Consider the following 12500-nt stretch of genomic DNA (forward strand, 5'->3'; position numbering starts at 1 on the left):
CACAGACTCACTCCACTCCACTCCCCCATCCTCTCCCCCCACACACACATACACACACACACATCTCTCGGTGACGATTTCTTTTGTAAGCACCACTGAGTTCCAGCTGGGAAGTTCATCATCTGACTGCGCTGTGCATCTGACTTCAGAGGCATCCTCGTGAGTTCGTCTCTGTCTCACACTCTCTCTCTCTCCCTCTGTCGGACTTATAACTCCGGGATTAACTTTGTTCGTGAAACACCGGAGCATTGTTCAAGGAGCAAACAGGGTAAGTTGATACCGCTTGTCTGAACAGGAGCCTTAAGCTCAAGTCGAGAGTGAAGAGTCAGTTAACTTGATGGGTGTTGTTACAGACATACTGTATGCTGTCACTGTACGGTGGGGGAAAAAAAACCTTCTCAAGGTGTGTATTTGTACTTAAGATGATGTTGCCATGGTGACGTGAATGCAGGTGTTGTGTGCTTCTTGAGTTGTTTGGAGTCTTGAGTTGTTTCTCGGGTTGTGTTTATGCAACACAAATTCTGGACATGGTGACAGGGGAAAGTCGGGACCCCGACTCCAGTCCATTCTCATTGAGTTTCATCTTTACTCCCATGGGAATAAGGGTTGCCGGAGGAACACGATATCCTTTGTATCCCTGGAACTGACACTTTCAACTTCTGTGTAGCCTACTGCTGTGTGATGACAGAAATGTTCCTCTGAACTTAGTCTTGAATGCTTTTGTGAATGCATGTATAATCAATCTCATGTACATTTGGGTGTGGTTGCGGCTTGCGGCTTACTGTAAGTTTTGAAGAGTGGTGTATCAATTGTTCTGCTTTATGAGTTTGAGTTAAAAGCCAGACTGAAATATGGAGTGATTTTAATTCATTCATTTTGGTTGTGAGCTGACTGAACAAGCATCTCGTTCAGGTAGGCTGCATCAATCATTAAGGCATTAAGGTTTCTCCCTGCAGTGAACTCCTTGTACATCTCTACATTTCCAATTGGGCAACCATGGACATTATTAGACTGTTAAGCCTAAAGCTTAGGAGGCAAATGAAGGCAACCCTTTTGGTGTGATGCCTCTCATACACTGAGCAGGATCATAACTGGGGTAAATAGAAATATTGGAATGAACACTTGCAGAAATGGGGGAAAAGTATAAGGGTACATTTCAGATGAGCCTGGGGGTGGGGGTGCTTGCAAGTAGACGCAGCCAGCTGCACAGATGGGGTAGAGTGCCGGAGAACGTCGGTGGGGTTGGGGCTGGGGGTGTGGACCGGGGGGGCTTAAGCGGAGACAGGAAATGGAGCCCTGGAAAGCTCTCTCTCTCAGGGAACAGGACACGTGTCGGTCAGTGAAAGCAGCCCCCCCACCCGACTGGCTTTTTTGCGTGCTGCTGGGGAGTGAAGTTTGAGCATTGTGATGGTGTGTTCCCCCCCCCCCCCCCCCCCCCCGCGCCGTCTCTGACTCAGAGCTGCTCACGAACCACAGCTATGTATTTACACCATTCCAGCCATCCACCAGTAAACTCACCACTTCACCAGAATCCTGTGGAGAAACTCCACTATATGGTCACCCGCTTTCCACACGATCTGTCCTGTAAATTCCCGTTTAGTGACACTTGTCTCATTGTGGTATACACTATATGCAGCCTATACAGCAGGTCAGAGATCAGTCTGTGTAAAAGTCAGAGAGTAAAGCGCCGGATAGGTATTCAGGGACACAGACGAGTGGATTATTTTGGTTTTTTGGCACGCTGACGGGAAATGGGAGACAGGCTGGTGTCACCAAACAGGGGTGCCGCCCTACATAGACCAAAGCCACGGCAAACGGTGCCTCTCCTGATAATGTGTGCCGCTGTGATTCATATGGTCCGAGTCTGTATTCACGCCTGTTACTGCAGAAAAAGATGCCAGCTTCATTTTAAATGATTACTTTACCCACTATAACACTCATTATCTCAAGTTGAACAGCACAAAGGGAAAAAAAACTACGTTGCCCCACATCTGATACAGCTGAGTAACTTGCTGCAGAAAATGCAGATTAACCCAATTAACCCCTGAAAAGAAAGAGCAGAGTGTCAACACACGCAGAGTTTAGAGCAATTGTAGGAGTTGGAATGTGTGCTACCAGACTATCTCTTAGACAAGGGCAGATAGACCATGGCAATTAGGCTTGGGGTGAGAGATGACCTGAGACCACCCAGTGGTAAAAGACTCCTCGGTCAATCACCTGCCTCAAGTCAGGTCAGTGAGATTTTTCTGTCCCAGTTCAGAAAACCTGGGCCTACCAGATTTGTTGATGGTTCAAACTGACGTAGAAATGAGTTACAAAAGGGTTAGAAGAGGGTCTCCTGTCTCACCCCAACTTTGTTCAAATTCAAAAAGTCTCCAAGCGTTAAAGGAGATTCAGAAAAACCTGGCCACTGTTAAATAAATAGGCCTAAATAAATTAATTATGATAGGTGGCATTGAAAAAAGCTGTCTGTCAAGACTAAGGCCACCACCAACTCTCATGCTGGAGACCTGGGTTCTGTCCATACATTTTCCAAGTGAAATTATAAATGATCACTTTAAGAGTGTGTGTGTGTGTGTGTGTGTGTGTGTGTGTGTGTGTGTGTGTGTGTGTGTGTGTGTGTGTGTGTGTGTGTGTGTGTGTGTGTGTGTGTGTGTGTGTGTGTGTGTGTGTGTGTACGTGTGTGTGTGTGTGTGTGTGTGTGTGTGTGTGTGTGTGTGTGTGCGTACGTGTGTTTTCTTTTGGCGAGGGCCTGAAGGAGCACGGGACAGTCCCACGTGAACGAAGGGTAGAGGCGAAGGGGTGCGCCCTCTCTTCCTCCAGCTCCGTGTGCGCCAGTGCGCGCTGATGTCATCCCATTGTGTGCAAGGGTCACTGCAGGCAAGAAGGCGCTGATTGCAAACTCTTGGAGTAATGGATAGTGGAAAACACTGGGCCGCTTTTCCTGTGCTGATGAAGACAACGTATAATAATCACCATGCAATGATGGCGTGAGTGTTGCCTTTCTACACAGAAGGCCTACAGTTGTGCACCAATGCAGCAATTGCTGCAGATAGGGAACATGTTGTCCATTTACCACACAAGTTTGTGTTGATGATAGATGTTACGCATATGCATTCTTGACCTCAAGAGCTAACGTAAAGATGTTGTTTTGTTGAATTTATAGAACAAAATCTCTGTGTAACAGAAACTCGTTGGAAGTCAAATTGTGATGACCAAGAAAGTATCTTTCTTTAACATGGCTTCATTATACTCTTTCGAGGCAGAAGGAGGCGTATAGGCCAGTCTCTGTGGGTTTGTCCTCTTCAATAGAGGGAGTATTAAGGCCATTTCAATACAGTCACCAGGTGATGATGATTTTCAATGGGCACCAAACAGGGCATGAGTGAAAGTGAATGTCCCATTGTGTGTGGTGTGTGTGTGTGTGCGTGCATGGGCGTGCGCGCGCGCGTGTGTGTGTGTGTGTGTGCGTGCGTGCATGTGTGTGAGTGGGTGTGTTTGTACAGTGGCTTGGTTGTGGTTGTGATGGTGCAATGTAAATGGTTTGGAAAAGTTATTCTGTATCTTTCGTGTGTGTGTATGAGTGGGTGTGTTTGTACAGTGGCTTGGTTGTGGTTGTGATGGTGCAATGTAAATGGTTTGGGAAAGTTATTCTGTATCTTTCTCAATCTGTCACACACAAACACACACACACACACACACACACACATGCACATACTGTATTTGCCCCCCCTCAGTCTTTCCTCCATCTCCGCGCCCCCCTCGACTTCTTTGAGCTGATCCAGGCACAGTGGGGCGGTAGCTTGTGGAATGCCTTGCTCCTTTGTGTCACTGGCAACGCTGAACCCAAGCTAACGTCAGGGCTCCGTGCCAATCCGGTCTGGGAATCAGAACCAGCTCCTGCAAAGCATCACGGGGGTCCAGCCGGCTTCCCTCCTGCCTCTCACTCTCTCCCACTTTCTCTCCTGCGCTCACTCTCTCTTTTTCTCTTTTTTCCCCCTTTTTTTCTTGTTTTTATCCCAGAGGGGGAAGGCAGTTGAGCCAGGCTGCTTATTCCACTGATCCCCTGGTTTTTAAGTCGTGTGGCTCCACAGCCAATGCAGGGAGAGGTGGAGATTGAGAGAAGTGTGGAGAAGGATGGAGTTTTAGGGGGAGAGAAAGGCCAGAAGGGAGGGGGGGTGGAGTATGAAAATGGGAGTTGAAAGTGTGTGGGGCTCTAGGCGAGACTGAGATTGACAAATGTGCTTCCCCCCTCCTCTCTCTCTCTCTCTCTCTTTTTTAAACATGGAATGGGAAACAGAAATTTCAACCCAATGTAGTAATATAGAAACATACACACAAACACACACACACACACACACACACACACACACGCAAACACGCACACATAAAGGACAGCACATTTAAACCACATGTGTCTCTGTTTCATGTCTGCCCTCTGTACTCATTTTATTTCAATCTCCTCCAACTCATAGTGTCTTTGTTACAGCTGGCATTTCAACCACAGTGAAAGGACAACCACAGTGAAAATCAGCCCTAAACTGCGTAGGCTTTCCAACACACACAAACAAGGGCTCCAGTCGCGATGTTTACACTTTCATCACGCTTGTGAGGTCTTTAAAACTGCAAAGCTTGATGAGATACACCCAACAGAACCTAGAGTCCAGGCCAGGGAAGAGTAGAATGTCAGGTAACATAATGTAACCTCAGAATCCATTTTAATTTGGCTTGGAAGTTTTGGGAACGCTTCCCTCGAGCCAACCTCATGTTTCCATTTTCTTTTTCCATCCCTGGTGAGAAGGTGGAATAAGGACGGGTATCCGATGATTATCTTAAGATTTCTCTCCTGGTGGTGTGTATATGTGTGTTTGCGTTCCGCAGGGCTCTCCTCCGGAGTGTTGTTGTTGCAGCTGTTAGGTGGCGGGAAACTGCCCTATGAAATGTTTGCGGAGAGCGAGATAGAATGAGCGATAATCAAACACATCCATCTTTAGTTGTCATAAACAGCCAGACGTGATTGTTCTCGGGTTCTGGGAATTATGGGATGGGTGACGTGGTTGATTGTGATGAGGCCCGGCCAGAGGCCGCCATGGTTCTGCTCGGGTGATTTGATTGGGTCAGCAGCACAGTGCTTTGGGTCAGTGCAGTCAGTCAGCACAGGCATGAATGATTAACTGTCCTGGGATTAATCCGGTAAAGCAAGGTGTAAAGGCTTTGACTCTGAAGATTTAGAAGTCTAAATGTTAGTCGCTTGCCCCACCATTAAAGTATGGACAACTTTGCGCTTTGGTCCTTTCCTGGAATCATTCATCCAAAGTGGCCCAGGGTCTACTGCTGTATTTTAAAGGTGTCAGTCTTGATTGCAATTTGTAACACTTTTCATCAAATGATGCGAAATTCGAAATGTGAAAGGTGCTCGTGCCATGGTGTGTATTCCCTTTGGTGTTTGTGCACAGTTCTGGCTCTCTAAATGGGAAACAAATACAGTAGCCTAGTTCAGGCTGAGCCAGACACCATTCCAGCCAATCAGTCCATTGCTTCATGGGACGGAAGGGAGGTGTGTCATTTGATTGGCTGTTGAGCTCAGATATCAACAACCTATCACCAGAATCAAGGACTTTGCCTTTAAAGACTATACAAACACACCACACTCTCCTGTGCTGTTTGATGTTATGTGTTGAATGAACATGCCTACAGACTGTGTGTGCATGTAAATGTAACTGTCATCTGTTCTGTACGATGGCCTGAACAATGTTAATGCTGATGTACCTTTTGTATGCTCTCCTTTATAGGCTGCCAAGGCCCTGTCACCTGTCACCATGGCAGCCGTCCTGCAGCCCAGCAACAACAACACCCTACAGGTGCCAGGTGAGACCGGAACATTCCAACACTTAAGACAAGAGGTCCAAGCTCACTGTATAGAGTCAAGAGAAGAGATCATTGTGTATTAAATCAGGCTGCACTGTGGAACAAAAACAACTGTATATTTTTACAAGCTGGCCAGAGACGCAGTGTGATGTTATGGAGCTAGAGTTGTCTCTCCCTCGAGTTCCAGATGGGTGCTGGTGTTTGTGGGGTTAATGATGTGACTGTAGTATGGCTGGACCACTGGACAGGGGTGTGAACATATTGGTCTTATCCTCTTTCCCTCCCCTTGGGAATAGCAGCAAGTTCTGATAACATTCCCATCATTCCTGAGAGGATACCCCACCTTCTCCGTGGAAAATCAGTGTTTGTGTGTGTGTGTGTGTGTGTGTGTGTGTGTGTGGTGTGTGTGTATGTGTGTGTGTGTGTGTGTGTGTGTGTGTGTGTGTGTGTGTGTGTGTGTGCGTGCGTGCTTGCGTGTGTGCTTGCGTGTGTGCAAGTGTTTTGATTTGCGTGTTCCTGTACATTCCACTTCTGTCTGATACAAAAAGAGGGCATGGTCATGTTAACCCATGTAAATAGATTCGCCAAATTCCAAAACTCCGCAGCAGGAATTCTCAAAGGGTGGAGTTTTTTGGAATACCCTCCAGTGGACGCTGCCGTTCCAAGAGGGTGGCAGCTATCAGACGGCCGAGTGTTACCGTGGTGACAGGCCTTTTTCGTGCTGTGCGATATGCGATGACAGGTCCCACACATGCTTATCAGATTGAGAGGCTGTCACTGTCACCCCTGTGTCCAGTTCGATATGCTTCTGTTCCGTACCAGGCTGCTGGAATGTGTCGGTTTAAAGTTCTAGTGAGAATGAAAACCTCCGTCACTGAGAGGCCTTTCATAAAAATCTCCAAGGAGCAGGGAGTGAGGGGGGAAATTACAGGAAGTAGCTCCTAAAAATGAGAACAAGCAAATTTGCGGAGTGAGTAAACAAAACAAGTACGACCAGCACGGAAACTCATTCATGTTGCTCATTCTGATCTCCGTAACCAGGAGAGGAGAGGTGACTGTTGCCAGAAAACCAGTCCAGACCAGTGAGGTATTTGAAACATGACCTTCAAGGTTCGAATGATAAGCTGGACCCTTAAGGCCCTGAATGTCAAAGCTGTCATGGCTTTCCTTTAACTTGGCTTGGCCCTATTACAGAAGCTGAAGCTGAGAGGATATAGTGACCTTGATGACACAGTCTGCAGCAGCCTGACATATGCCCTTCTACCTCTGGAAAAAGCTCTTGGAATGTTCTAGATAGGCTCTTTCGGCCTTATAAGAATGTTTATGGATCATCTCACTGACAGTAGGCTTATGTGTTTAGTGCAGAGAGAAGGTCAAGAATACTCAATAGACAACTGCTCAACCCTCTCTCTCTCTCTCTCCCTCTCTCTTTCTCTCTACCTCTCCCTGTTTTTTTTTTTTTATCTCTCTCTCTCAGGTGAAAACATATCTGTTTCATCTACTCCATCAGGATCCCCCTCGCCTTCTAGAAATGACTGCAGTATTGCTCCTCTCACTCCATCACCCTCTCCAGTAAGGTCACACACACACACACACACACACACACACACACACACACAAAGACACATACTCACAAACATACACACACAACAGATGCATATACATGCATACACTCATACACACACACACACACACACACACACACACACACACACAAACACTAACATGCACAAACACATGACACACACACACACACAAAAACACATATGCACAAACACATGACACACACACACACACACACACACACACACACACACTCAAAAACACATACTCACAAACACATACACACAACAGATACATGCATACACCCATACACACACACACATACACACACACAAATGACACACACACACACACACATACACACACACAGGCTACTCCACTGCCACTTCATATACCATTACACATTGTTATTGGTATATGCACCGTTAAACAGCAGGATTTGTAATAGCCAGTAGTGATGTTGATTCACACAAGTATAATTATGCTCCTTTACTTAGAATTTAACATGAGCTCTTAGGCACGGCCATGTCTGCCCCCAATCCCATTTAGTTCACACACACTGCAATCTGTGGCCAAGACTGGGGATGCTTTTAGACCACAGCTTACTAAGAAAGAGTAGATCAGGGAAAAACTCCCACAAACTGGCTCTCAGCTAGATTTATGAATGTTTTTTTCCACCAAATTCTCCATCTCTCTGTTAAGCTTCTTTTTTTTTTGCTTTTTTCTCAAGGACAGCTTAGCAAATACATGCTCCCTTCATTTCATGAACACCATGCTCTCTCCACATGTTTTGAGTTATCCACCCACTACAGACACACCATTAGCTGAACCTACACCTGTAATCTGGGAGAAAACACCAAGGGAAAACAACTTGGGAAAAGAATAATGACACAAGAGGTTAAAAGGCATCGTATATATAGCAAAACCACTTAGGTCTGTTCTCTCATCCAGTGTCTCAAACTGGCAGGGGAATCCACATGAAAGTGGGATGCAGAGATATTTTCCTGATGACGAATCCATAAACCTTTAAGGAGAGAAATGAGCAAAGCTCTGACCTGCTGTCAGTTCACCTCCGTACCAGGGCACTGCCTAGTGCAGTGTACCAGTGCACACAACCACACCCACACACAACTGAGCCAGGGTCAGTGATAACCTTTACGTACCTGTCTTTTCCCTCCTTCCCTCTCTCTCTCCCTCCACCTCCTCTCCTCCCTGTCCCTCCCTTTCTCTCTCTATCTCCTCTTCTCCATCTCCTAACCCTGCCCTCTCACTCACATCTCATCTCACTCGCTGTCTGTCTGCCTCCACCTCCCATTCATTATTTATTCCTGTCTGTGGTATTTCTCTCTCTTTCTGTCTGTCTGTCTGTCTGTCTGTCTCTCGCTCTGACTCTCCTTCTCTCTCTGTCTGTCTATCTATCTCTCTCTCTCTCTCTCTCTATCTGTCTGTCTGTCTGTCTCTGTCTGTCTCTCTTTCTCTGTCTGTCTGTCTCTCTCTCCCTCTCTGTCTCACTCTCTCTCTCTCTCTCTCTCTCTCTCAGAGGGTAGAGTTGAGGCCCCGTGTGGCTCGTCCCTTCTCTGTGGTGGTGGCCATTGACTTTGGCACCACCTCCAGTGGCTATGCCTTCAGCTTCGCCGACGACCCAGAGTCCATCCACATGATGAGGTAATCGCTCGGTGTCATGGACACACAACCACAACACAACAGCAGCTTTCATACATTGGAACATCTAGCCTATTTAGCGTTCAGCCATTTTGTCTATGACACTTGATTGCTGGCTACATAACTGACTGATTTTAATAGTCGACCAGTTGATGACATCTCTTGTATACATAAAGACACTCATACACACCATTGTACAAATACACATGCAAAAACGTTCCTCATTTTGCAGCAACTGACTACAATGTGTGCACCGTATTTGTAATTGTATTTGCATTTAACAAATGTTATCCAGAGTGTTTTCAGGCTTGGAATGAGAAGATGAACATTATGATCATGGTAGACTGTATACTCACCTCACTCTGTACCCCCTTTCTCCACCTTCAGACGCTGGGAAGGTGGGGACCCGGGCGTGGCCAATCAGAAGAGCCCCACCTGCCTGCTGGTGTCGCCCGAGCTGCGCTTCCACAGCTTCGGCTTTGCGGCGCGCGACAGCTACCACGACCTGGACCCCGAGGAGGCGCGCCACTGGCTCTACTTCGACAAGTTCAAGATGAAGATCCACAGCACCAGCGTAAGCACTCAGGGGCCAGGAGAGGAGGAGGAGGAGGAGGAGGAGGAGGAGGAGGGGAGAAATGGCAGACTTCAAATAGACCTTTAGTCATTTACTTTAAAGTATGTGAGGGGGTGTAATGATACTGTCTTTATAAAATAGATAATCAAAAAAATAGTGTTCTCGAAAATTGTGTTGTAATGATGTTCCTTGAGCATTAACTGGCCCACTGTCGCCAGTGAGTAAGTAAGACACTTGAAGTAGACTTGAAATAGTCATATTCTTTTATAGTCGTATTCTTTTATGCAATATTGCTTGAGAATGAACTGGTCCTCTTTTATAAGTTTTTGCCTATAACTCGATATTTCAGACCAGGAAGTGGGTGGTCTGAGTGGAGTTTAGCAGGTTTTGAAAATAAATGATTTGATTAACATATACCATGTGTGGAGAGCATTCACTCACCATCGTTATCTCCTTTTTGACGAAGGTTGCGTTTAGAGGGTTTTGCTTCTGAACTCTTTAAATGTTCTCAGACAAGAAACAACAGCGTGAGATAAGAAACAGCAGCTGAGTCTGAAAACAATCAGTGCTGAGAGAGTAGCTGTTTTGCATTGGCCATGGCGGTTAGGTGTGGGGAGCTGTTCGGGTCTGCTCTGCATTCTAATAGTTGCGGAAGGTTTTGCAGCGGTTCTGCTCATTTTCCCACAGGACCTCACCATGGAGACGGAGCTGGAGGCAGTGAGTGGACGGAGGATGAGGGCCATCGAGGTGTTTGCCCACGCACTGAGGTTCTTCAGGGAGCATGCCCTCAAGGTGCCCTACCCACCCACACACACACAGAGACACACACACAGACACAGACACACACACACACACACACACACACACACACACACACACACACACACACACACACACACACACACACACACACACACAGACACAGACACGCGCACAGATGCCTATGTTTATACATGCGCACAATTCAAATGCACATTATGCACACTTTACATAATTGACACATAAACATTGGGATACAGGCAGACATGCACACATGGTTGCATGCATATGTGGATGTTCATTCTCTCACTAATGCACACAGTAAATGCTGACGCACGTCTACACAATCTGCAACATAAATATGCCAGACATGTGCAATATATGACCGATATCAGCCAACCACCATAAACATTGTGTGAGGGTTTGCATGTATGTATATTGCATATGAAATATGTCATATATCGCATATGCAATATACAGTACATGTGCAAACCCTCACACAATGTTTATGGCGCTTGGGGGATATCTGTCTTTCCATAAAGAGAGTTTTAGAGAGACGGAAGAAAAAACCTGGTCAAAAAAGTGACAGACAGAGACACAGAGCAGATATTCAAACAAACCAAGAAATGGAGAGAAGGAAGGAACAGGAACAGGAGGAGAGAAGAGGAAAGAGAAGAAATAGCACAAGAACAGAACAGAACAGAACAGAACGACGGGCATCTGTCCAAAGAACCCCAAGCGCTCCCTTCCGCTCTATCGCAGGCATCGGCCGAAGTGCTCCGAACATGGCGGAACGACTGACACGAGAGGGCAGAACGCCAAACCCAGAGATCCCCAGAGAAGTGCACTGAACCCCCCTTCACCTCCTCCTCCTCCTCCTCCTCCTCCTCCTCCCTGATTTCCTGTAGCCCCTGGGGCTTGGGGGTAAACACCGACAGAAAAAGGGTGCTTCACTTCCACACGAACCTCCGGACCAAAACCCTTAGAGGTGGCGGGGGTCAGCCTGGCTGGGCCTGTGATAATGGGATCCAGACACGGGCAGAGATGCTCTTAAGTAGTACATGCAGTCTCACAGTAGAGGGAGAGTAGGGTGGAGAGATATATCTGACAATCACCATAACCGTAACCATAGAAATGACAAACTAGGTGTCAGTATGAGTGATGAATCTGAAATGAAAATGAAGAATGATCTGCTAAAGTGGTCATAAAAACATCTCATCTCAGTGTATTTTAAGATACAAAAGAGGAAGGCTGTGAGGAAATGTATCGCCGAATCTGCCTGTGACTGTGTGTTCACATGTGTGTGTGTGTGTGTGTGTGTGTGTGTGTTCTGCAGGAGGTGAAGGAGGTGTCGTCCGCGGCTCTGGAGGAGGACGAGGTGCGGTGGGTGCTCACCGTGCCTGCCGTGTGGAGGCAGCCTGCCAAGCAGTTCATGCGCGAGGCCGCCTACCTGGTAATCACCACCACCGCCCACCGCCCACCACCACTCACACACACACACACACACACACACACACACACACACACCACAGTTACAGACCCACAGTCAACACGCTCTCCGAAAAAACAAGTCTAGAGAGCGCATAGACTCCCATAGAACAGGGAGTTTGTCAGAGAGCTCTAAAACTGATTTACATAAATACAAGGCTCAGGTTTCAGGAGCTCCCTGGCATCAGCTCTGCATTAGAAAACATTTTGTGGCAGTTCAACAGCAAATATTTATAGAACAATCGTTTGTAAGATTCATTATATGAACAATTAACAGTAATGTATTGTATTATATATACGTCCTCAGGTTCGCTATATGGGAAACGTGTTGTTCGCTCTGAATAAAAGCGAGTAAACAGTCAACAGTGTGCGGGTAGAGCGATCCTTTTTATTGCTATTTAAATGTTCCTGCAATCTACCTGCACCTAATCAGGCTGTGCGTGGTACTGGAGTGATTTGGAATGCTAATATATTAATATCTATGTTGTGCTGTGTACTATGCAGCAGGGCAGCACATACAGTAGACTGGAGCTGAGATACGTGACCTACTGTGACCTGCTGTGTGACTCAGTCTCAGGCCAGTTAT

The 12500-nt window shown here is 46.6% G+C and overlaps 1 protein-coding gene across 1 annotated transcript in view; it reads left to right on the forward strand.

Moving 5' to 3' along the window:
- hspa12b (heat shock protein 12B) overlaps nucleotides 1-12500 on the forward strand; it is a 23835-nt gene that overhangs the window by 121 nt on the left and 11214 nt on the right. The window contains exons 1-7 of the mRNA XM_062516816.1: nucleotides 1-268; nucleotides 5793-5868; nucleotides 7346-7440; nucleotides 8972-9096; nucleotides 9481-9667; nucleotides 10355-10459; nucleotides 11763-11879. The exon at nucleotides 1-268 is cut by the window's left edge and continues 121 nt beyond it. Of these exons, the coding sequence (XP_062372800.1) occupies nucleotides 5820-5868; nucleotides 7346-7440; nucleotides 8972-9096; nucleotides 9481-9667; nucleotides 10355-10459; nucleotides 11763-11879 (678 nt within the window). The 5' untranslated portion in view covers nucleotides 1-268; nucleotides 5793-5819. The remainder of the gene's footprint in view (nucleotides 269-5792; nucleotides 5869-7345; nucleotides 7441-8971; nucleotides 9097-9480; nucleotides 9668-10354; nucleotides 10460-11762; nucleotides 11880-12500) is intronic.

This window comes from Sardina pilchardus, chromosome 16 (genome assembly GCF_963854185.1).
Source record: "Sardina pilchardus chromosome 16, fSarPil1.1, whole genome shotgun sequence".
NCBI classification, from domain to species: domain Eukaryota; kingdom Metazoa; phylum Chordata; class Actinopteri; order Clupeiformes; family Clupeidae; genus Sardina; species Sardina pilchardus.